Here is a 25,104-nt window from a genome sequence, read left to right on the forward strand (position 1 = left end):
TTAGCAGAAATAAAATCTTCATGCCGAACAAAGACTTTAGACAAAGACACTCAGGATAAAGGGGAAGGAGAGAAATCTCCATGTCTTCTGTCCTATTCTCTTTTATTTCATTGAAGAATTCAGGCCAGGCAATTTTTCAAGTTTTAAGAGAAACCCAGTTTTGGCTGTTCTGTTTGGTCTGGAATTTATTTTCCATATCAATATTGACATTTTAATGCTGTCAATATTGTGACACCTCCCCAGCTCAAAAGAATCCTCATATATTTGAGTTAAATTTTGCCACTTCTTCCCTGAGAACTCTGCAAAGGCCAGTCTACCAGTGAAAGCTATTTAACAAAAAAAGAATTAAGTTTAATTACACCATATATATTTGCCACCCACCAGCAGACTCTTTTTCTAGATGGCAATTAAGGCCCAAATGTGTTTTGCCACTTAGAATAGGACCTCAAGTTATCTTTAAGCTAGAGATTTTTCATGTGCCCATTGCACAATCAAACCATTTAAAGAATCAGACATAAAACTGTTATAGCAAGACCATCTTCCTGGTCCCACAGCCTTTTCCCCCTTCTCTCTCTCTCTCTTTCTCTCTGCATTATTTAGCATCAAGGATTCCAGTTTATTATAGTCCCCAAGAAATGGTGTATTATTAAAACTGGAAGAAAAGTTGCTACCACTAACAAATGAACAAAGGAAGATACAGTTGCAATATGATGTAAAGCATGGCTGTGTAATAATAATAGCAATAATATTAATCATTCCCTCCAGTGTATTTAACCAGTTGTAGTCTCTATTCCTGATTGCATAGAGCAAGGAATAGTGATATACACACAAAAGACGAAGCCTCTGAACAAGAATGGAAAAAGATTGAATTGTTTTTGCATGATGGGTGGGTACCCATAGGTGTCACAGTTAAATGCAGTTGCCTGCTTAAGAAGATGCATGCCACAAGTTGGGTACCTTACAGACAGCCTGCTTAACCCATAATCTCCACCCTAGTCCAGTGTATTTCAATAGGACTTGCTTCCACCTCCTTGGGTTCATAGGGGCCTAAGGCTCAGGTGCTGTGTGAAAACCAATGACCTGGAAATCAGCGTGACTTCCTTCCATCAAATCTGTTTTGGACTGGGCTGTTGATCCCAAATGATGCTATTCAGCTAGAATACTAAGACTCAGCCTTTACCAGCTAATGGCAAACCCTACCCCTGTGTATGTACATTAGACACTCCAATATATCTACATGTTTAAATAAAAGGCACTACAGCATATCAACCAAAGCCCAGATCTTGGCAAATGCACGCTTCTGGCAGTGTGTCTAGTGCTTTTAATTTTATTTGTGTACAGTATATTCTTTATTAACAGCACTGGACATTATATTTATATATTTATATATATATATATACACACACACATGTCACACTTTCACAAATGCGTACATATAGAGTTCACATATTGTTCATAGACTTGGACTGTGACATGACATGAATATAGGCTGAGCTTTTATATCAATACTGGTGCATTTTTCTTAAAAATAATAATAAATGCAACATTAGGGAGACTAACATGTCACAAGTGGAGTAAGAACTACACTTAAAAAAATATTACTCTTGGTACATGGAAAACACCTTTTGTCAGCCAGTTAGGGATGAGACTGGTTGGTCGCTGAGTGTCCTCCTCCCCTAATTTCCAAATGACTTCAGTGAAATCAGATGGGTTTACTTCTGCCTCTATCCCAGAGTCCTGGAACAAACATTCCACAAAACAACACAAGCCTAGGATTTACACAAGTCTCACAAAGTCACTTATCAACATTCTGTTGCCTTCAAACATCTATACAAAGGGTGGTTTTTAAGCATTGGGTCCATCCACAACTCATTATATGGTGCAGGCAGTCTTCCATAAATTAAAAAAAAGAACATGGAGGGCAGAAGAAGGACATATTTACAGAGGATCAACACTGTCCAGAGCTTATTTACTTTTTGGCTTGAACACACCGGCTCTTTTCTGCACGGATGATGCAATTGCTTGGTCTCCAGGCCAAAAGGAAAAAGAAGAGGCGAGAACAGGTAGGGGCGGTGGTGTCCCTCCCTGTGTGAGTCGGGGCCCGTCAGAGCGAGGCTGAGTTTGAGGTGGCCCTGCTCCTGGGGGGCGGTGGGTGATGCTGGGCTGGGGCTTTGGTGGGCTGGTGCAGGCCAGAAGAGTTGGAGGAGCGCATCTTGGTGTTGGGCAGTTTGTGGTCCTTCTTCCACTTCATCCTCCGGTTCTGAAACCAGATCTTGACCTGCCGCTCAGAGAGACACAGCGTGTGCGCGATCTCGATGCGTCGCCTCCTGGTCAGGTAGCGGTTAAAATGGAACTCCTTCTCCAGCTCCAGGACTTGCTGTCTCGTGTAGGCAGTCCGAGACCTTTTGGGCTCCCCTCCATTGTAACTGGGGTTGACTGAGCGTCCACACACGCAGGCACACGCGCACACACCCAGATGCACAAAAGAAGAAGGCAAGGGAACGTTATCATTATTGTATCATAAATTCAACGCTGGGCTCCTTTTTAAAATGGGAAGAAAAGGTTTCACAGGCTCTTGACAAGAGGGGACAACTGGGGGTCAATAAAAATGGTGACGGGCGGGCGTTTGGATTCAAGGAAAGCTTCAAAGACATTCGGCCCAGAGCCACTGCCAGGGCTATTGAATTTATGGGAGCCATAATTAGTGCCCTAACAGTTTGGTGTCTCGTAAATCTCTCGCTCAAGGGCCCCGCATACAAAAGGGGTTCTCGCTGCCCTTCTTTCCGGGTGTCGCTTTAAAACTAGGAAATGCTCCATCCCGCGTGAACCAGAATCCGAGTCCAGCCCTAGCCCAGCCTCCTGGACCTCGCCGCGCGCACTCTGTCCCCAGCCTCCCTGGAGGCCAACTCACCCGTGCTCACGTGGATCTTCTTCATCCAGGGGTACACCACCGGCTCCTTCCCCTTCAGGCCGGGCGCGCTCTTGTCCGGCAAAAGGGGGCAGCCGGGACTCCCCCCGGAAGCTGTCCCTAGAGCCGCTTCGCACGGACGCTGCTGGGGCTGAGGTGGTGGGCCGTGGCCTTGGAGCAGGGGCTGGGGGGCCACCTGATGGCCCTTCCGGGCAGGAGCCGAAGAAGCCGGCGGCAGCGGCGCAGAAGGGGGTGGCGAGGCTCCGGGAGCTGGCTGCTCTTGCCCCGGAGGGCCGCTGAGGCTGCTGTAGCTATAAGGCGACTCAGGGTAGTGGGGAGGCTGCGTGGCGTACCGTGCTTCTGGGGGCTGCGGGGGCGGCTGGTATCCCGGCTCTCTGCCCGGCCGCTGGTAGAAATCGGGAAGAGGCTGGCGCAGGTGCTGCTGCTGTAGTTTCTGCTGTTGCTGCGGATGATGGGGGTGGGGGTGAGGGTGGTGGTGGGAGTGAGGATGGTGGTAGTTGTTCCCGCCGCCGCCGCCGCCGAGCTGTGAGTATTCTTCGCAAGGAGGGAACTTGGGTTCGATGTAGTTGGAGTTTATCAAAAACGAACTCATGGTCATTAATTTGTGAAGTGCAAAAATACTAATTTTTCTCGCGTTGTCGTTTTTCTGGGCTCGAGGAGGCCCCTCCCCTCCTCCCCCTTCCTCCTTCCTTCCTTCCCTCCCTTCCTCTCTCCCTCCTCCTCTTCTCTCCCCCCCCTCCCGCCGCTGTTGTCAAGCGCCTGCCGCCAAAGTTTGGGCCTCCACTCCCCCCTCCCTCTCGAATTCCCACCCAAAAAGCATGAAGCACACGCGCGGGCTCGGATGCGCACATACACATACACACGTATACAGACACATACCGCTGCCACCCCCACCACCTGACCGGCAGGGCCAATTGCTATGCGGTTGACAGAGCCCGGATCAGGAAATGGAAGGAAGATTTGCCGAGGAAGCCCAGGATGGCCTGTGTTCCTCTTCCCCTCGCAGGGAAGAAGGAATCTGGTCCGACTTTATCCGGTAAAACGTGGAAGGAAGGAAGGACCTCCTAATTCGGCGTTCCTGGTTCTTCACCCCTCCCCGAAAACAGCAACAGATCTGTATTTAAGTTTTAAGAGGGTCACCCAAGATGGATTCTGCAAATGGCAGCCGCCAAGAGTTTTGTGGCTTCTGAAAGGTGGCCCAATTTATTAGCTCAGGAGCTTTTCCTGAATCACAGTTCACTTGATTGCAAATTGGTTACCCTTCAAGGGTCCACAAGGTTTCCTTATGGAAACTCGAGCCATAATCTCTAGAATGCCCCTTTCCTGTTTTTATAATTTTTAGGGAGAAATACAAGGAAGAATTCCACCAACTAAGAGTTGGCTTGGAGATTTCAAACCCCGTATCCGATCAAGAGAAGGGAGTCAAAGGTGATCTATATTATAAATCATATGGGTGGATTTTTGGTATTAGTGCAAAATTCGTTCTGCAGAAGTTGGTTTTCCAGGAGGCACAACTGTGCCAGCAAAGCAATTAAGGACTGAGTATTATGACAGGAGCCAAAGATTTTTCCCTGTATCTTCTCTCCACTTCCCCTGCCCCTTTTTGAAAGGGCAGTCAAGTCAGCTAAAGATGTGAAACTCAGGTCTTTCTGAAACATAAAGAATATCTTACAGAGCATGGTGTATTCAGTGAATGTTTGAATATTAATAAAGGATAAGGAATGGTAGCAGAGCAATCAATGAATTCATTTGATCCTAAGAAACAAATGTCAGCTAATTGCAAGGAGCTATTTGTTTCCTTCAGATACTTCTCCAGGGCTTTCAGATATGCTTTTTTTTTTTTTACTGTAATTTGGTTATTTTAAAAACCCAGCATCCCTTGACAAATATGGAGTGGCAGATCATTACCTAGGGATGCAGATATGAAATGAACGCTGATAGACAAAACAAACAAACAAACAGAAATCCAGTAAATTAGAGGAGCAATTAAAAAGGATGAAGTCATAACATTCCTGCAAGAATTAATAAAGAAGCATAGAAATTCAGGAAATTACCCGAAACCCTGTTTTCCTTGATGACTTTCCATATCTCCAAACCTAGTGATTTTAAAGAAAAGCTGAATGCCTTGTCACCTTTCACAAATGTCAAAACTGTTGTCTTCAGATGAGAGAAAAAATTTTGATCTCTGCTATTACTGTTGAAAATGGGTCCCTTAACAAAACAAAACAATATGGAAGCAACTGCCTAAACTAGGATGTTTTAAATCTGTTTAACACACTCATAAGCACAGAGAGAGGCCTTGTTCCTTTTTCGTTACAATAGGGAACCGACCCTATGGCTATTTCCTTTGGAATTAATCAGTGAACTCCATGGGAGCTTCTCCTAAATGGACAGGTATAGGGTTATACCGCAAAAAGCGTATCATTAAAAAGCAGCATTTTAAAATATTATCTCATGGATAACTTGTGCTCCACCCTTTTGTCTACCTTCCAGTTTGACATTGTTTTCATCAGATTTCTTAATCTGTAGAACATCAGAATCACTCTGGTTATTTCACTGCAAATGTGGATTGCTGTGATTATATTATTAACCTTCCATGATCTATATGTGGAAAAGGATAATGATTGCTTCTAAATTAAAATCCTGTAACCAGCTCTCTTTAGGCAGGGGTGGGGGCAGCTCTTAATGGGAGTTTATTCTTCCATTAAGAGGTGTTTAATAATAATAATAATAATAATAATAATAATAATAATAATAATAATTTCTTTGTTGCATTTTCTATCACCCACCGCAGCCCTTTCCCTGCTGCCCTTTTCTTTAACGTGCTAGCTCTGACCTATAAAATCACTGCCCAGGTTTCTAGCTAATATCAGAAATATTCCCTCTCTATTAATGGGCACGGCAATTTCCCTTTATCATCTCCAGTAGACCTTCTATGAAGCGCTTTCTCTGGCATGTTCCATCCTCTCTATCCGTGGAAGGCAATCGGATGTCATCTCCTTGGGGCAGGCCATAAAGCTCTTGCAGGCAACGCGGGAGTCCCAACCGGGGGATCCCACAGGGAAGGTTTTTTTTTTTTTTTTTAATCCAACAGCCTCCACTCCTGGTTTGTGGTTTAAATGGGGGTGGGGAGGAAGTGTGGACGTCGCCACGCGGGGTGGCGGGGGCGGTTCAATATTTTATCGGTACAAACAGCTACAAGCGCTTGGGCTGAGTCGACATGGTTAAGGCCCCGTTTGTGGCTCAAGCTGGAACGCAGCAAGTCTGCAGTTACAAGGAGCACCCCTAAGCAGTAGCGGTTTCTATTGAAAGAAACCCCCCCCCCCGCGTATGAGGGCGACAAGAATTATTGGAAAACAGCTTCCTTCAATAATAACAACAACAACAACAACAACAAAGCATGGAAAGCAGGTACCTTCTTTCTGTCTGCTGAGTATGACCAGTCGAGAACGTCCCAGGGGCTGCTTAGGATTAGCGCTCCCGATTCTCTTCCCTGCACTGTCTTCCACTGGGTGCCTCCTTTTGCTTAGCTCCACAGAAACGAGAGAGCTGTGGAGTTCTGTGGCCGTAAATCTCCAAGGTGACCAAAGCCGATCAGCCGCCGCCTGTTTTTCAGGCGATTCTCTCAGGCTCCAGAGATGGGCCTGTTCCTCGTCTCGGCGGTTTCCCTATCATAAACAAGAGCCGGGCCAAGACCACCGAGGATTATCTCTCCTGTGGCCGTTCGCACGCCCCCCGCCCCAATGCCTCCAGAGATTTATGGCTCCGCTCCGCAGCCACGCATACTGAACCCAGAAACCTGGCCTAGCCAGCATTGACTACCTTCCTTCCCGGCAACACACACGCGCGCGCTCTTTGGGGGAGGTGGGGAGGATTCGACTGACAAGAGAGCGCCCCGCACCTCCGGGTCAAAAGTTCTAGCTGCGGCTGGGGTGGGCTGGGGGAAAATTCACAGACATTAAAGTGGAAACGAATAAAAACTATAGGGGCCTTTCCCGAGATCCGATCTAGGAGGAGCAAAATTGCCGATTTATCTTCCGCTGCCTCCGGAAAGAAGATCGTATCTGAGGCAAAAAGTGTGTGTATTTTCTGTGTGTGTGTATATATATATATATATAGTAAACGTTTTGTCTTGTCCCACGTGCCTGGAAGAGGAGAGGAAGAGAGGGCTAAGAAGCGGCCACGAACTGAACTAGGTGGGGGAAGCGGCACCCGGCACCGTGCCTTGCCTCTGATTTGATACATTTTGAATACATTTAACCCAGCTTTCCTTGTTCAATGCAACCCTGCCCCAAGTTTCAAAGTGACCGAAAAGTGACACCGGGCGCATTTTGTTTCTTATTAATCTTACACATTGACAGTCTTTGTTAAATAACAAGGCGTGCCCTTCACCAAGCGACATTTTCATATTTGTTAGACGCGTTGACCTGAAGTTCACCTCGGCCTTGGACTTAGTTTTTCCACGAGGTCTTCGAGGGTGTCTTTAAAAAAAAAAGCGGGGGGGATAAGGCTGGTTGGGGGGTGAAGCTTTGGTCAAATCTTGTACTCCTAAATGAGAAAGACTGCTGAAGTGTGTGTGTGTGTGTGTAAATAAAATAAACGTTTTGTCTATGAGAAAAATGTACACTTTATGAAATGCGGTGACTATATTTGCCCTTCACTTTCTAGAATCAAAAAAGCCCATTAAAAGGAATTGATCAGAGTGCCCAAGTTTCTCTGAAGCTCAGCCTCACGCAGTTGGATGTTGACACTGGAAGAGATGCTAGCTGCACATTTTAGGTATCTGTATGAATGTTCATCATAAGTGCTTGACTGCTTCTGGTCTCTGTCCTCTCTTAACAGTTATTCTTAAAGGGGAATCTGGGTGTTGAAGATTCGGACAAAAAGAAAGAAAAGGGGGCAGCAGAATTGCCCTTAGCAACTGGAAAGACTGAGAGCCAGGTTACCTTACTTCACCAGTGAGTTTGTGCTGAGCTCTAGGTGGAAATAATGGTGTATGCATATAAATGTATTATACGCACAAACATACAATCTCTCTCTTGCTCAAAATCCATTCAAAGTAGCCAAAAAATATAAAACGCTTTTTAAAAATGTTTTCTTTCCAAAATATTTTTTAATTTGAAAAAGAATGCTGAAAACTCCTGAAAACATCAGCGGGTATTTGAACCCCCCCCCCCCAGTTAAGACACTTGCCTTCAAAATCCACCTTAATGAAAGTCAGATAAACCAGAGCAATGGTACAAGTGGGGAAGAGAAGGGAAAGGCAGGTTTCTCTTTGCCACCAATTACAAAACTTTAGTTCATCAAGGTAACTGTTGTTCAAAGAAAAGAAATAGTCCAAAGATAACTATCACTTTCTGCAGGTAGAGAAATTATATTCAGCTCATATTCTGCCTTGTGGTTTTATGTTAGGCAACATTCCGATATATAGTTATCTGGGAGTAAGGCCATTGAACCCAAAAGAGAAAGAGCAAACACGGCAATCGGGGTTATTTTTGGTGAGGGGGGGTTCCTCCGTAACTTTATATCTAACTGAGGTGTGTTTTTTACAACGTTTTCTGAGGATTATCTTCCTCTAAATTTAAGATATGGAAGAGAGTGAGAGTGCTTGGTATTTTAGAAGAAATTTCCAAGAGAAACACACCAAGAAAAAATCAAAACAAATTGCCAAATTTCTAGAAACTCAACACTTCTGTCACCCTCTGCCTTATAACTTGAACAGTTTGTATTAACAGAATAAACTTTCTGCTGTATTTGTATAGTGAAAACATGGATATATTTTGTTTAAAAACTATTTTCTTCCTTTAGATCGGTCTTTTTATCATCTTTCTGTGATCGTCTCTTTACGGAGCAACTTTTTCCAGTTCTAAACCAAACCACCACATAAAGTTCAGCTCTACTCCTTTGCTCAGAAGTAAGCTACACTGAATTCAAAGGAGCCACTCCTCAGTCAATATGTATCGATAGTACCTTACTCAATCTCATAGGAAATATTCTACATTCCTGAGGACTAAAACAGACAACTGTGGGCAACATATATAAAGCAGAAAATCTATCACAAAAATCTGGAAATCAACAAACCAAGGAGCAACTGTGCTAAAAGTGACCCTATTTTAGCAGGTTAAATAAATCCTTCCAATCATCCTTCTCTGTTGCTTGGAAGGAGAAGGAAATTCTTCTCTAAATGTAATACTAAATAAAAGAGTTTCACTGAAGGGATATATACATACACAAATACATGTACATATTACATGCATGCACAAAGTGATGGAAATATAGTTTCTGACTTATTAAAAATAGAATTACAAAATTGCTGCTTCAAGAGCAAACTGCACACATAATTCCAGATGTTCCACCCCAAAATTCACTTATTACTGGACTGAACAAGGTTTGTCTTGTTCTCTGTACCTTGTTTTCTGGGTATACTGGGACATAGAAAGTGCATGGCAATCGCAATTTCCCCACTTTGCCAGACCCCTTTACATATTCATATGCATCACCTTTTCTTTCTCCAAAAGGGATGTAGCAAGACAATTGGAAATGAAGAGTTTTCAAAGAAACAGCTCTGTTAGTCCATTACAACAAAATCCTCATATAAAGGCAGCTTTCTCTAATGTGACACTCATGCATTTGAACAATTACGGCAACTGTAGCTCAAAATTTCTGGAGGACACAAAATTAGGGAAAGCTGTAATCAAGACTCAAGTATTCAAAGGATAGAAGGAGCTTTCATAAGCTGCAGTTCTCTTCATGGAGGCCACAACTCTGACTCATTAAAATCAGTGGAAATTCTATCAATGAATTGGTTAGAATTCACACTGCATTTGTGCAGAAGAATGGAGCTATGTGTGTCTTAGCATCCTGTTCACCTGATTCAGGGAAAGTCTGTGCCTGATAATTAAAGATGAAATACAACGTGTATTCGTCTCTGAAAAGAGGAATTTTCTATCCTTCCCTTGATAATTGAGGTCATTCAACCGCTAGAGTTCACCTGGAGTCCATACTGTGATACACACTTAACTCAAAGCTATTTTATCTTTTGTGTTGATAGTCAAGATCTTGGCTATAACATTGACATCAAACTCTGTCTGGGCTCATGACTAAGAGCAGTGCAAGATGTAAACTTTTGACCCTCAGCTTTTTGACCCGGAGTAGTTACGCCCTAATCACAAAGATATACAAAAGCGATGTAGCTTCTATCTCCTTAAAGGAGGATTAAGCTCTTGTTTGATTCTACAGCCTTCCTTTTCCCATTAAGCTTTCCCAAGAATTTAGAGGAATATGGTGTTCTTAAAAAGAAGAAAAAGGAGAAGCCCTAAAAAAAAGTCAATCGTTGTAAGCAAAACCTAAAATCACTTTGCAAAGCCCATTCACTGCCACTGAAGAAGGCAGACTAAACTGAAAGGAGCGATGTGGTTTCTGTGACAGATGGGTAAATTCTGGCTCTGAAATAGACTTGTCCAGTTGTATAATATTAAGGATCTTGACCATTTTACTATCTCTTTTTTAAAATAGTGATGTTAACAACGACACATTGAAGAACTGATCCAGTGGATTTGTAAAACTTGCCCAAGGAAAAGCGAATTGACTATGAACTTGGTCTAAAGCGAGCTCTGCTGGTGAGTCCCAGAGTGTGCAGATTTATCTTCCTTTCTGCATTTACTTAACCTGGCAATGAACTGCAAGAGCTGCCATTTATTATCCAGAGACAGACTTCACCTCGAGCAAGGACTGTTTCACAAAACTGCAATAATTACCCAATAACCTTCATAACAAATATTATTATTGAAACGCCATTGTGGAAGATGGGGGACGGGACAAGAGGAGCAGATTCCCCGGCTCTGAAGAGACAACCTTTTGCAAAATACAGTATGATGTCTTTTTCTTTGTGATTATATTGCATTGACTGCATCTATCTAAGCAAGGAAGATGGAGCCCTTTGCTCCCAGAGAAATCCTGTTTGAGAGAAATACTGGAAAGTAAGGTGGCTACTTGGATTTTAGAGAATCCAAAGAAGAGGTCTTCAAAAACAGAAGTATATGTGGTCAGAGTTAATAGGAAACTGCAAAGTTGAATTATATCCCTGAGAAACAGCCTTGCTCTTTCAAGGGGAGGGGAAGTTAGAAGTGAGGAAAAAGACAAGTAAGAAGATCTGGTTCAATAGTTCTACTTGCTGATGTTCTGAATATTAAACTTTTCAATAGAAACAATACAAAATATCAGCAATTTATCTTTCTCTTGCAAATGGAGCTAATAATTTTGCCACAAGGCTTTGAACGGAAGGTGCATGCTGATCCAATGTCATGTGAATTTCAAAAGCCATCTTTGTGCTTTCAGCACAGCGAAGCTCCATAGTTACCTTGCTAAAGTCAAAAACACTTGAGCTGATAAAATTGGCCTTTCTAATGTCCATAAATAGCTGCTGATAAAGTGAAGGAAAATAAAGTATTATTCTTAACAGAAGAAAATACAGCGATAAGGGCAGTTATTGTCATACCAGATACTTATCTTTTAACAAAATAGATGAACTTCTTAATTTTTAAATTTGGGTTATTCTATTTTGGAGTAATAAACGTTTTGATGGATGAATGCATTCAACCTGCTGCTTTGATATAAAATGAGAGAAAGGTAGTCAGATTTTTAAAAAATCATCATTTTGGAGAAAAAAGTTTTCTGCTCCTGCACATGTTGAGATACTCCCCTCAGTGTTAGGTGGATTAGATAATTTAGTTTTGTTTATTGTGATCTGTAGGCTACTATGCACAATTGTGTGGGAGTAAATCCCATTTAATTTAAGGACGCTTGTACTTCTAAGTAGAAATGCATAGGGTCGCTGGTTTGTAGACCCCTTCGATAGAGCTGTGTGTGCTTCCCTGCCTTCTCTGTGAAATCAGTCTGTTCATTCAGCCATCCTTCCACTGAGCACTGACTGAGTGGTTGGGTAGTTCAGGAGGTAGGTAGATATAGAAAAAAATATTGAGCAAAAAAGATATTGAACAACATTTAGTCTTCTTATGTCATGGAATTATGTTCCCTAACTGTAAATAGTCTTAAGGTTGACTACCATATTCAGTTCTTAAGACCTGACTGTGAAAGGACTTCCTTCCTCATCTGTGTGGGAGTAAGCATAGCAATCTTAAAACAAACCCAAGGCAAAGGAATCAAGCTCTTTCCCCTGGCTTCAGTTGGCTTAAACATCATTTCTCCCATGTATTTAAAACAGAGAAGGTCAGCAAACCTCTAACACAGCACATTTAAGCTGACGTAAATAATGCGCTATGGCTTGAATAACATTTTATCTGAAGTCATATCCCCTTGGCCTCTAGGACTTTCACTTTTGAATGTGTAGGAATCCATCAGTAGCCCTGCAGAGAGCAATACCATTCAGAAAAGATAGAACTAGCTTTTTTTGTAACTGGGTTTGTGGACTTGTATTTTAGCTATTTTGCACTAGTTAAACCCATGTGGCCTTCCCATTTAATTTTTCTTAAGAAAACAAGCAAGATACAAAGGTAAAATAATGGATTTTCCCCCCATTCTAAATCTTGCTATACATTATTGAAAAGTTAGCATATCATTATTAAACTAACCATGAAATCCAGACAAAAAACACTGCATAAAATGGGAAACAAATAACATTACATTCTATGCCACTAATTCTACCTCATATGTGTGAAGACAGATCGCATGCATGCATGCACAACCTATATGATTCTGGGTGCATGTATTAATCATTACAGTCACCCTAAAAATGATAGAAGTTTCCAGATCTTCAAATATTATTTATTCACTTCGCAAAGAGTTTCTGTCTCTTTCTAAACAGCAACCAGAATAGGGTAAGCTTTGATTGTATTGTCAGACACCACTGAGTCTTTAAGACTGATGCAAACTGCTTTTAATTTTGTATAATGTGCAGAAAGAAATTAAAACATAGAGAAGAAAATAAAACCCCATTTAATATTTTAATTGAAAGAAACTCTAATAGTCTGGTATGACCCATATACTGACCAACAGCTGAATTATTACTTAAGCAGAAGTTTGGGAAGGGAATCTGTGAAAATCTCAGGTAATTCTTAGGCTGCTTTAGTACAGAAGTCAGCTGATTCATAAGTTAGGTATTCTCTATCTCCCTCTCTTTAAACACACCAGTCCTTACTCACTTGCAAAATAATTCATTTTGCTTTGTTTTAAACAACTACTACTGTCTCCCCATCGGTTGCATGCCTGAATTTCTAAGAGTAAAAATTTTCAGGTTCTGATGATACGATACTGTAGAAGGCAGGCAGGCAGGCAGGCAGGCAGGCAAGGGAAACTTAAAAAAAAAAAAATTCTTTCATGCTTTCTTTCAACCCTGGAAATTCAAAGACTTAGATCTAAATCTGGCCATAAACTTTATTGCTGAGTAATCACACTCTAGTGAGAAGTGTCTGCTTAAATAAAAAAAGGATGTTGAAATAAACAGGCAGCTGGGGGCCTACCCCTACAATTGCTAGCCAGTAAAAGAGAGAGAGAGAACAGAGAAAAGAGAAAGGTAGCTAGCTAGATAAATGCGCTTGTTTGTTATGTCCTATAAACCTAGACAGTCTTCAGCAATATCCAGCGGTATAGTGGCATGCAGAGTCTAAAGTTACGATCAATTTGCTCATATCGGAGGAGGAAGAAGAGGAGCAGGAGGAAGACAAAAAAGAATGCACGGTCAGAGTGGGGAATACACAATGCACTGTGTACAATGTACAAATATTAAGATCACAGAAAATACAACAAATTGTGTACCTTATACGAGGTGCACATAGGCAAGTGTGACTAAGTCTGGAGGGCAGAGAATACCCAAAGAATCTGATATTTAAAATCAACTAGAACCCCATTCCTGTTCTTATATGCAAATATTTCACCTAGATGAACATATTCCATCAGACACCCCAATAAAGATGGGGTTGTTAAGCCTTGAACAAGCTTATAGCCAGAACCATGTTTCTCCCCACCCACCGTCCATTCTTTCTTTTTAAATTGGCCTGCGGACTCTTCCCCCCATAAACACAGCTGATAGAAACTAAAAAAAAAAAACTTCATGGAGCAAAGGAAGTCATTATCATTTGCTTTAGCCAACATAATTAAAGTTAGGCCTCAAAATCCATCTCTGCCAAAGATGCTTACTCTGCTTTTCTTGGATATATATATCTGCCAGCTTGAGACTGCAATTTTTGATTCTGGACTGAGATGACAATAAAGTTTGTTGTTCTTATATATATCAGCCCAACTGTGGAGAAGTTCAAATTAAAAAGGAATTGGGGCAGGTTGGAAAAACCACCCTGTCTTTAAAGCGGCACCTTGAAGAGATTATAGGGCTATTTCAAAATACTGTGAGGTCCTAAAACAAGGAGCAACGCAAACAACAGCCGAGTTCTCTACTGTACAAACAAACTTAAGCAACGTGTGCAGAGAACTTACCTTAAGAGCTTTTTTTCACTGAGTATGTGAGAACTTGGGGAGAGATACTTCTGTACCTAAACCCTGACAATTTGAATGACCAGGAGGGACACGTAGCCTGTAAGAGAGTCAAATGAAGTCCAGCATCAGTGTGATTATATGTTATGTGGTATATAATGTTGGATGACAACTCCCCAGAACCATAAAACTTACTTTAATGGCACCACGTGACTTTTTATAGCCAGTGAGCCTATCTGTCTGTGCTATGGATGATTTTACGATCTAATTCATAGACAAAACCCTATTCATTTGGCATCCAAATGTCATATAGCCGGAACTTGGGCTTATAAAGTTTACTGCTTTATAACTTTTAAGGGAAGATCTCAATGTACCTCGTCTGTAAACCTACAGATCTTTAGTTACTCTTAGGAACTCAGAAGCATTAACCATTGAAGCCCTGGGTTGGGTAAGTAGTGTTATATTTCTAGCAAAATTAACTGTAGCAAAGCCAAACGAAGAAATACATATTTATTTGATTTGATCTAAGACAATCTTTCCCCAACATCTGTTAGGATTGCACAAAGAAAAGGAAGGTGTAATTCATGGGTCTAAAAGTCTGGGGAATGTCTCTATGATTGTCCAGTAGGTTGGCTTTCCTTGGTTTCAGGGATAAACCTCCAGAAAGCTAAAGCGGATTCTTGGGAGAGAAATGAAGTTGAGGAAAGCAAAGTGCTTGTTTGTTTGTTTGTTTGTTAAGAGAAAAAGTTGACAGTGGGGTATCTTCCCACCCCAGAAAAAGGAATCAGCTTTGGGTTTGTTATACAGTACAACATTCAAGCCAGAAAGCAACCCAGGGGCTTTGTTCCAGTTTTACGTGGGCTGTTGGGCTCAGTTTCTTCTCCAACTTTAGTCTCCAGACCAAACGTCTCCAGACTAAATGTGAAACAAGATATAACTTTCCTCTAGGGTACAAACCAGCTCCCCCTCAAAAGGAAAAAGAGGAGAGGAGAAAGAAAGGGGGGTAAAGATCCCTTACAATAGAAAGTTTATTTTTTTTCCAGTCAGTTATTTAAAAAAAAAAAATCCACATTTTTTAAAAAAAGATCACATTTTTTTTGTTCAGACAGCCAGACTTTGACTCTATTTGTAACTTTGTCCACAAAACAAAACAAAAGCAACAACCCCAAAAAAACCCCTATACTTTACTGAAGCTGCTCTTAATAAAAGCCATTTTTAAAGAGTTCGTGCAAAAAGTCATATACAAAGGCACAGCAAGGACATACTGTCTGGAATCACAGTTTTCGTCACAGATTCACTATTCACTACACGTTAGGACACGTTCAGTTTGTATTTCATAATTTCACCTCTACAACAGCCATTAATGACACAGGAATTAGATAGGTAGTATTTTTTTTTTCTGATTGGAAATCTTGGCCACAGCTTGGAGTTATACATACACTGACACGTTCAAACACACATGCATGGTTAAGCACAGCGAGGGCAACAACACAGAGAAAAACACTGGGTTTAAACCGGATTGAGTGTGAGGGGAAGGAAGGAAGGAAGGAAGGAAGGAAGGAAGGAAGGAAGGAAGGAAGGAGAGGGACCTGTCTCCTTTCCTTTCCTTTCCTTTCTTTTAGTGTGTGCGTAGGGCTATGTTTTCCCGTTTTTACAGTTACTTCAAGTAACACCACTCGCTTCATATAAATAAGTTAAAACATCGACAGTTTTTTAAAAAGACAAAGCTATTCAAGACAAAGAAATGCACGGGAAGCCGATCTACAGTAACACGCGCTAGGGAGGCTCAATTAAACAGGCTCATGATTAAAAGATACATCAGCAGAGGGCTGGTTCGCTCTCCTAGGGAAGTTAAGCAAGTCAGTGGAAGAGGGAGAGGCGGAGAGGAAGAGAAAGTGGGGAAGAGAAAGAGAAACGAAGCGACTGACGCTCCACGCAGGGTCAGCGCTTATAACACTGTTCGATTGTTGCGGTGTTTTTGTATCTGTATCGTTTTCCCCTCTCCGGGGTGGGGGGATGGGAGAAGCGGGACTGGCATTGCTCTTAAGGGCGAAAGGCTCCTCCTGCGGCTGCCATGCTCATGCTCTTCAGCTTGTTATCCTTTTTCCATTTCATGCGCCTGTTTTGGAACCAGATCTTGATCTGTCTCTCTGAGAGGCAAAGGGCATGTGCTATTTCAATCCTCCTCCTGCGGGTCAGGTACCTATTGAAGTGGAACTCTTTCTCCAGCTCCAGGGTCTGGTAACGGGTGTAAGCAGTCCGAGCCCTTTTCCCTTCGGGCCCCCCTATGTTGTCTGCAACAGGGGAAAAAGAAAGTCATAAGGGAACTGGTATAGACTTTGGCAAAAGGGACATACCCTCCCACTTCACTTTGGCTCCTGCTCTCCGATCTTCTCTTGCTCCGATTTCTTTCTCTCGTTCGTGTGCTGGTTTGAGGGAAAGGCTCAACAAGTACCTCCTCCTCTCCTCCTCCTCTTCCTCCTCCTCAGTTCTCTCTCTCTCTCCCCCCCCCCCAACCCGCAAGTCTCTTTCCTTAATTTCAAGCATGGTGAAGTTTAAACAGACTCCCCTTTGACTCTCCTAATCAAGGGCTGATCCATTCAGTTTTAGCCTGGAAGCTGGAAGGCACGAGGCTCGCCTGCAGCTGTTCCCCAGCCGGGTCCCTGACATCTTTTGTACGCCTTGCACAGAAATGTTCCTAACTTTTTAGAGAACTTACTTCCCGATTATCTGCTTAGGATCGTGGCGTTAGCTCTGCCCGCAAGAAAAACTAACCAGCCCCCTCAGCCAGGTCCCAGACCCAGGCCACTTCTCATTTCAAACACACTTTATTTTCCAGCCGAGTCCCCCGGCTTCAGGGGAAATGACTTCCCTGAAGGACTGCAGAACTAGCTTCCCGAGACTCTTCCTTCTAGGCGCCCCTACTTTTCTCCCAGAGAAATCTCGCCCCCCCCCCCCAGCACCCACACGCACGCACACTATTTCCTCAACTTCTTTTTGGATATAATTAGTAACGGTGTTTTCACTGGAAGGTCCTCGCCATAAATTACCAGGGCTGACACGCACTATTCAAGCTGGTTCGCTCGCTCGTTCCCACCATTTCCATTCAAACGCCCATCCCGGAGACCTGGGAAGAGTCCTTAGGAGGGACTGCCTCGCGTTACCCCGATTTCCATCCTCCACTGGCCTTCAGCTGCACGGCTCTTTCCAGGGGTGGGGGGTGGGAAGAGGTTGTCGCTTCCTCCAGAGAGACACCACCTGAACACGCAGCTAGACCGACAGGCACGGGGCGCGCGCGGGGGTGGGAGAGTGCGCGGCGTGGAAGGAGAAGGAACTTTCTTGTCCCCCCCGCTTCTCTTCTGCCAGCCTTGCGCCCCTCGGCTCCCTGGCTCCCGTTCCCCCTCTGCCGCTAGACCTGCTGCTCTAGGTTACACATAAAGAAAACCGGGCATGCTTTTACCATGGCTTATGTGCAGTTTTCTCATCCAGGGGTAGATCTGGGGCTGGGGAGGTTGTTGCGCTGGGTTTTGGTCGTTCTGCTGGGAGGTCGCCTGCTCGCTGCTGGCGGGAGGGTCCTCCTGGGCGCCCGGCGACGCGCTAAGCCCTTCTCTGCCCAGGTGGTTGCTGCTGGCGCTGGCGCTGCCGTTGCTGCCGCTGCCGCTGGACGTGGACGAAGTGCTGGTGGTCGAGTTAACGGCGGAGGCTTTCCCCCCGCCGTGATGAGCGTCGCCGCTGACAGGCGAGGCGGCCACGGCGGCGCACGGCAGCGAGTCAGGCGGAGGCGAGTGAGCGGCCGCCGCCCGGTTGGCGTACCTGGCGTCGGGGGTGGCGGCGCTGGCGTTGGCGTTGGCGCTGGCGCTGGAGGGGTAACTGCCGCCGCGAGCCCTCTCCGTGGCCCCCCCTGGCGCAAAGTGGCTGGAAGCGGAGCGGCCGACGCTGAGGTCCATGCCATTGTAGCCGTAGCCGCCGTACCTGCCGGAATGCATGCTGGCCGATTCCCTGAATTGCTCGCTCACGGCACTCGGATCTCCATAATTATGTAACGGGTACTCCGGGCCATTTGGATAGCGACCGCAAAATGAGTTTACAAAATAGGAGCTCATTTGTTGTTGTTGTTGGGGGTTGTTGGGTTTTTTGTTGTTGTTGTTGGCTGTTTTTTTTTTAATCGGGGGGCCTTGATTTGTGGCTCTTTGCTTCGTTTTTTGGTGCGTCTATAGCACCCTTGCACAATTTATGATGAATTATGGAAATGACTGGGACATGTACTTGGTTCCCTCCTACGTAGGCACCCAAATATGGGGTACGGCTTCATATCACGTGCTTTTGTTGTCCAGTCGTAAATCCTGCCTGATGACCTCTAGAGGTAAACTCGCGCACTAAATGGGGGAGTTGGGTGGATGCTAGAGGGCTGGGGCGCGCGCCTGGAGCGCGAGCCCGCTGCCAGCTCCCGACTGTCAGTCGGCCTCGTGCGCCACCCTCTGGAGACTCGCTAGAGCTTCACCTTTCTCAGCCTGGGGCTGCTGCAGGGCTGAGGTCGAATCGAGGTTACAGCCCATTATAGCAAAATTATGACATCTCTCTCTGAGTCCCATTAGTAAGTACCAATTGTTAGGGGCTAGGCTCTAAATCAGAAAAACAGCAAGAATGCGAGCTGTTGGGGAAACTATAGGCACCTTTTACGTATGAGATCCTTTTCAATATATCTATCTCCATCATTCAGGTAGAGATATGTTTTTTTAAAAAATCAAAACAAAAATTAGGGTAAAGTAAACTAAACCAGCATAGTTTTCTTTGGAAGCTGGGGGCCAAAATTCACAATTAAAAAAACTGATTGAGAAAAAATAAGGAATTATGAATCTCTGTAATAACTGTAACTGGGCAGCAGCTTCAAGACGAAGGAAAAAAATACAACCGATTGAGGTGTTTTTAAAATCAGTGCCGATTTCAAATTTCTGTTCAACAGAGGTCTTCTGCAGTATTGTTTTGTAAAATACAGGGTTATTTCATGAGGTTTTAAGAGATGCAGAGAAACAGAGAAAACAGGAGCATTTTAAGGGCATGCAATTTTTCCCCACCGCATTTCTTCTCATAAATGTAAGCATAGTGGTGGTGTTTAGTTAGGAGGATGTGAATTATTCTTTTTGTTATTATGACGAGTCAGAGTTATAGTCCAAGTGCTATGCTTTTCACAGTATCAAAAAATAATAAGCATGCTTCCATATTTACATGTACACAGTGGCACCAATGTACTATAATATATTCTCATGCTACTACTAAATAAAGCCTTCATCTTCACCTTCTAGCACACAATGAGTATGAAATAGCTGCATTCTTATTTTAGATGGGGGGGAGGGTGTTTTCCCAAAATAATTGTTTCCTTTAAAATATTTTTTTTTAAAAATTGAAAGGAAAAAAACACATGTAGGACTGGGGTTTCTCTTAATGGAATTTAAAACTAGGTCAACAGAAGAAGAAAATAAAAATACACTTCATGATCAATTATATTAAATGATTATATGGACCCTAGTAATCTGCCCGTCAAGAGAGAAGCCTATCCTTCCTTTTTATCACTCATATATACAATATTTTTAGCCCTTTAAAAAGGCAGAATTTTTATTATTAAAAAAAGCCAAACTCCTAGACATTTAGAAAAATAAAAATATATAGCAGAGAAACAGCACTGCAAGGTTTTTTATTATAGTTTCCCTCCTCCATTATCTCTTTAAAAAGTCCTAATTATATATTGGGAATCGTGCATACGTGCTAATGTCCCCCCTCCACCTTTTTTCTCCGAATCACACGAGGATGCCATGCCCAGCATCATTCAAATAGTCCCAGTGAAATCAATATTACTGCCAAACAAATGGGTGCAGGTCTGAGATGAAAAGGGGTAGAACAAAGCGCAACTATTTCCTACGGGTTAGCAGAGGAAATATGCAGACGAAGCTCTCTATGAACCCGGGTCTGGCTGTTTCTTTTGCCTTGAAGCCGGACCATCAAATGGTAGACCTTCATACAAACACTTAAAACTTTAAAAAAAAAAAAAAAGGGAAATAAAGACACTTGCTCATATCAGAAGCATTTAAGCACCTAAATCTATAGTCTGGAAACCTGACTATGATTACCAAGTTTTTCTACTGTCGGTAATTCCACTGATAAAGAAAGTCACCGTTTACTGCAAATGTATATAGATATATAAATATGTATATATTTTAATTAAGCCGTTGGGAACATCTGCATCACAACAACAACAACAACAACAACAACAACAAAAAGAACAATAACCCAAGGAATGTGTAGGGCTCTGTGTGAGTGAGTGAGTGAGTGAGTGTGTGTGTGTGTGTGTCAACTGGGAGGCATGGAGAAGAAGAAAAAGCTATCAATGGATGGTTTATTCACTTTCCTTAAGCATGCTTTTACTCCCCTGATTTTTCCTCTGATTCCTCTTCACCAGGCTGGGTGGAATTGATCAATTTGCTTTCCTTTTTCCACTTCATCCGCCTGTTTTGAAACCAGATTTTAATCTGTCGTTCGGTAAGGCAGAGAGCGTTTGCAATCTCAATCCGTCGCCTTCTGGTTAAGTATCTGTTATAGTGAAATTCTTTCTCTAGCTCTAGCGTCTGGAATCTGGTGTAGGTCTGCCTGCCCCGTCGCCCGTGCGTCCCGTATACTGTACCTAGGGAAGCAAACACACAGAACGGCCGGTAAGCAGGCCCTCCTGGACGCTTCCGGTTGACAAAGAAATCTGGAAAAATCGCTTGGGGCTATATTCCTCGTTTACTCGCCCTTCCTAAACTAGGAGACAAGCTCATGCTCCCCTCATGCTCACCGGGTCTGGTGTAAAGGTATTTTATCATTTTTATTTAAATTTTGGGATCTTTGGGGGCAGAAGCTTTCCTTTTTAATCACAGGAAGGAACTGTGAGATTGTGTTCAACTTGGCCATTTCCCTCAGATAATATGCGAATAGGCCTAGGTATAGGAGAGTTGCTTTTATGTATGTCTGGGTCACGTCCAGACGTGCAAGAGGATTTCGGCTTGGTGTGACCAAACTGAAATCTCTTTCAGTCGCATGATTTCCAAAGGAAGGAATCAGCAATCCTATTTCTTAATTCTCTCCCAATTTAAACAGGTGAAATTTGAAGATGCTTGGCTTGGCCCCTTCACTAAACTGACACCAGCATCTAAATACATTTATTTGCGAGCCCCAATGGTTCCAATAAAACCTACTGTGAAGCAAGTGTTCTTAAGAAGGTAGAATAGAAATAGAGCACAGAGGTAGAGTTAAATTAAATTACGGTATGCTGCTTTAAGGGAATGGTGTTAATGTTTTCATGAGAACAGCCTGAAATTCCCCCAAAGCTTTTAATTTTAATGCTTCACTGTTAAAATCTTCCCAGTCTTTCTAATTCCACTGGAAGAACGACAAAGAATGACATTCTGATACATTGAAGGGGGGAGGTCGGCCATTGATCAAAGTTTCTTTCTTCCCACCCCCTCCAGCCCATTAGATGATTTGTGTGTGCGCAGATATTACTAGAAAACTGCATTCAATAGCTCACTCTTACACACTAATGAGGTGGGTGAAGGGAGGGGGAAGAGAACTCTCACAAATATATGGAGCAGTCAGAGCTCTTCCCTGGAATCAGTCTTTGGTTCTGATGGAAAGGGGAGGCTCTGGGATGATGATGATGAAGATGATGATGATGAGCAGTTCAGCAACAGCAGCCCTCCAGTGCTTAAGAAAATATTGATTCTGAAGGGTGCTAATACTGATTTCCACGAGGCTTGCTTCCAGGTATGTGAGACTGCAATTGCAGGCTTGATGTGCTGACTCGGCCTCGAAAAGGCACTCCTCGTCAAGGTAGCCCTCAACCAGGCGGGTTGGAGAGCACCTGAACAAGAGTCCCAGGTGCTCCCTGGGCTTTGAGCCTCCACTGCTCATCCTAGACGGTCTGAAGATGGCCCGTCGCCCAACGACCTTTCTCCCCAAGAAGGAGAAAGGGAAAACAAGGCTCCGTTCCGCTCCCCACATCCTCGCCTCTCCCCCCACCTCCGATCTGTGGTTGTGGTTGCCTCCCAGGGACTTACCAGTGCACGAATTCATCCTTTGCATCCAAGGGTAAACAGGGCTAGTGTACTTCCGGTCGCTGCCTTCCTCGTTCAGGGCTTTGGCTGCCCCGCTTTCGGGCTTGTACTGCTGGTCAGAGGCAAAGCAGGGCAAGTAGTCCCCGGGGTTGCTGGCCCTTGGCTTGCCATTGCCGGGGGGCGAGGAGGCACCGCCCAGGCCCTTGTCCGAGTAGAAGCAGGAGGCTCCATAATCATAGGATGCCCGGTTGCAGGCGATGACCGTGTTGGGGCTGGACTGTTGGAAGAAGCAAGGGGAGGTGTAGGGCTTCTCCTGCAGGCTGCCGGCCCCATAAGAAGCTGGGAAGTGCCTCAGAGCCTCGTAGCCAGCCGCGGGGTGGTAGACGGGGATCTGCCCCAGGAAGGACTCCTGCCCATTCGGCAAGCTTCCCGGGAAAGCGGGATTCACGAAATAGGAACTCATGGACGCTCCCCAGATCCCGGACCGTGATTTGTTGTGTATTAGTACATCTGGCTATAACTATTAGTAGTCATGCGAGTGGTTTGTTTCTGGATGGCCGAGCGCCAAAAGCGACAGCAGCAAATCGCACCAGCTGACGGCGCGGCGACCAATGAGCGAGCGGCGGACGGCCTTCTCCCCTGGGACCCGCCGCTACCGAGCCAGCAAAGTTCCAAACAACCCCCCTCCCCCGCACACACCTCCGCCGCCGCCGCCGCCGCCGCCGAGCCTAGCAGATGGCAACTGGCCACCGGCAGCTCTCCTCCTCAGCGCCAAAACGGAGGAGGGGGGTGGGGGGAGGAATTGCCCTCGGGTAACCCCCGGAGAGGAAGTGGGTGCTCGTGGTGAGTCTGTAGGTCGAGCTGGGTATTCCCACCTAAAGGAATGAATGACTCCAAGGAGAGACCCCGGGCGCCGGGCAGCTGACCGCTGGGGGCCAAGAGGCAGCCTCGAAAAGTTAACTTGCCAAACCCGCGGTCTGTCCAGGGGTAGCCAGTTCATTCACCCTCTTGCCAGGAGCTTGAGGTCTCTGTCCCGGCCCCACCGCAGAATGGAAAGCAAAGAAACCGGGCGGTGTACAGGCGGTGTCTAAGAAACGCTTAAAACTGGGAAGTTGACCAACCGTCTCCAGAAGGGAGGATCTGCTGGTTTAGAAACAAAACCGGGGAACAAGAGATTCCCCCTCAGTGAACCGTCTACCTCCAGGACTGAGTCAAAAGCAGTAAAACGGAGCCGCCCAAGACACAGGAAATATTTTCTGGCACAACGCAATGGGCAACAGTAATTCAGCCGAGTTGCATGATTTCCCTTCCCCGTTGGTAATGAAACGCGTGTATACGTGCGTGGGAGAGTGTGTGCATGCATCTACATCCCCGCGAATGGCTGAGGAAAAAAATCCCTTTTGTCAAGATGATCCAGATAATGTAATGCAGTTAATTTAATTTAATCCTCGGCTATGAGCCGGACAGGAAACGGTGATTCTCCAACACAATTGTTGTCGCTGCTCTTTATTTGTTGTCAGTGGGGGTATTTCAAAGGAAACCTCTCTGAGGATGCCAGCCGCTGCTTTGAAGAGAGGAAATTATTCCAATAAAAATTTTCCCCGTTGTTAGTCTTTTAACTCGCCAAATGATATCTTTGTAACTTCAGTCTGTTGTTATAATGAATCTCACAGGAAGGTGGGGAGCAATTAAACCACCCCTTCTTAAAAAAAAAAAGACCAATAAAACCAAATTAGCCAAAAGAAAGAAAGAACCCACTAGTAAAAAGAGCGTTGGCAGATACACTCTTTTGAAATCTGCAAACATGACAGTAATTTCAAAATACAATGGAGAAAATATCTAGGCCTGAAGTTCCAAAACTCTTCAGGGAGTGAGAAACCGGGAAAGCAATGAGGACTTTAATATGGAGGCTGGCAAGTACCGAAATGATTTCCGTTGAATCATCTTGGTCTTATCTCCCAGGAAATAGGAATAAGATTAAAGCCCCATATTTTGTGCCAATCGTTTCTGTCATTTCTCAGATGCTCTTCCACTTTCTGAATTACCACTTTAATAACTGGCTCTCTGTTGGCTTGAAAACCATAAGGCCTCTGGTCTGTTGGCTATTTTTTATTTCCTGTATCTATAAAACAGCAGTAATTTAAAATAGCCACCGCACCGCTGCCACCCCCTTCTAGTCACCAGCATTCTTTTGGTCTTTAACAGGAGTTTCACAGAGACCCTTCCAACAATGGATTTTTTTTGTCTCTGAAAAAACTTCCTAATCTTTTTTTTTCTTCCCCACTAAATGAAGATCTATACATATAATTGTCGGGGTGTCATGGAAAATACTCCCAAAAATGGAGAATAGTCATTAGTAAATGCAAAAATGAGTTCTTTTTAAATATTTTACAATGCAAGAAAGTGAGAGAAGAAAGAAATGAGAGAGAGAGAGAGAGCGCTGCCTTATACTAATCATCAGCATACATAGAATCGAAAGTTCCTATAAATGGAGTCCAGGTAGTATTTTTTTATTGTACTTTACAGAGAATACAGTATAGCTAGATATTGGTTCATTTACATTAGCAATAGCCAATTTGCCCAACATACAGAAGTATAAGTAGATATGGGAAAATGTACATTAGGGGATTATTTGTAGATTTA

General features: G+C 43.9%; 4 protein-coding genes across 6 annotated transcripts in view; all 4 read right to left on the reverse strand.

The window, feature by feature from the left end:
• HOXA3 (homeobox A3) overlaps positions 1-25,104 on the reverse strand; it is a 49,881-nt gene that overhangs the window by 22,520 nt on the left and 2,257 nt on the right. Inside the window, exons 1-2 of one of the 3 annotated variants that reach the window (XM_063303800.1) lie at positions 16,732-17,154; positions 14,378-14,474 (exon numbers count right to left, since the gene is read on the reverse strand). The gene's annotated coding sequence lies outside the window, so the exon portion shown is untranslated. Of the gene's footprint in view, positions 1-14,377; positions 15,289-16,731; positions 17,155-25,104 lie in introns of those variants that run through there. The other 2 variants (XM_063303802.1, XM_063303803.1) reach the window with 2 other exon arrangements.
• Positions 1,312-3,594, reverse strand: HOXA4 (homeobox A4). The gene is made up of 2 exons (XM_063303809.1): positions 2,912-3,594; positions 1,312-2,436 (listed from the first exon to the last, which is right to left on the reverse strand). The coding sequence occupies exons 1-2, from the start codon at positions 3,525-3,527 to the stop codon at positions 2,105-2,107; spliced, it is 948 nt and encodes a 315-aa protein (XP_063159879.1). The 5' UTR covers positions 3,528-3,594; the 3' UTR covers positions 1,312-2,104.
• Positions 15,686-19,068, reverse strand: HOXA5 (homeobox A5). The gene is made up of 2 exons (XM_063303810.1): positions 17,835-19,068; positions 15,686-16,668 (listed from the first exon to the last, which is right to left on the reverse strand). Exons 1-2 carry the CDS (start codon positions 18,475-18,477, stop codon positions 16,418-16,420), a joined length of 894 nt encoding a protein of 297 aa, XP_063159880.1. The 5' UTR covers positions 18,478-19,068; the 3' UTR covers positions 15,686-16,417.
• Positions 20,323-24,171, reverse strand: HOXA6 (homeobox A6). The gene is made up of 2 exons (XM_063303811.1): positions 22,465-24,171; positions 20,323-21,050 (listed from the first exon to the last, which is right to left on the reverse strand). Exons 1-2 carry the CDS (start codon positions 22,922-22,924, stop codon positions 20,791-20,793), a joined length of 720 nt encoding a protein of 239 aa, XP_063159881.1. The 5' UTR covers positions 22,925-24,171; the 3' UTR covers positions 20,323-20,790.

This window comes from Candoia aspera, chromosome 4 (genome assembly GCF_035149785.1).
Source record: "Candoia aspera isolate rCanAsp1 chromosome 4, rCanAsp1.hap2, whole genome shotgun sequence".
Taxonomy (NCBI): domain Eukaryota; kingdom Metazoa; phylum Chordata; class Lepidosauria; order Squamata; family Boidae; genus Candoia; species Candoia aspera.

Coding starts and splice junctions, on each gene's coding strand:
- HOXA4 (XM_063303809.1), bottom strand. CDS start 3,527: ATGACCATGAGTTCGTTTTTGATAAACTCCAACTACATCGAACCCAAG. Junction 2,437..2,911: donor GAAGATCCACGTGAGCACGG/GTGAGTTGGCCT, acceptor GTGGACGCTCAG/TCAACCCCAGTTACAATGGA.
- HOXA6 (XM_063303811.1), bottom strand. CDS start 22,924: ATGAGTTCCTATTTCGTGAATCCCGCTTTCCCGGGAAGCTTGCCGAAT. Junction 21,051..22,464: donor AAGGATGAATTCGTGCACTG/GTAAGTCCCTGG, acceptor TTGCTTCCCTAG/GTACAGTATACGGGACGCAC.
- HOXA5 (XM_063303810.1), bottom strand. CDS start 18,477: ATGAGCTCCTATTTTGTAAACTCATTTTGCGGTCGCTATCCAAATGGC. Junction 16,669..17,834: donor AAAACTGCACATAAGCCATG/GTAAAAGCATGC, acceptor CCCCTGTTGCAG/ACAACATAGGGGGGCCCGAA.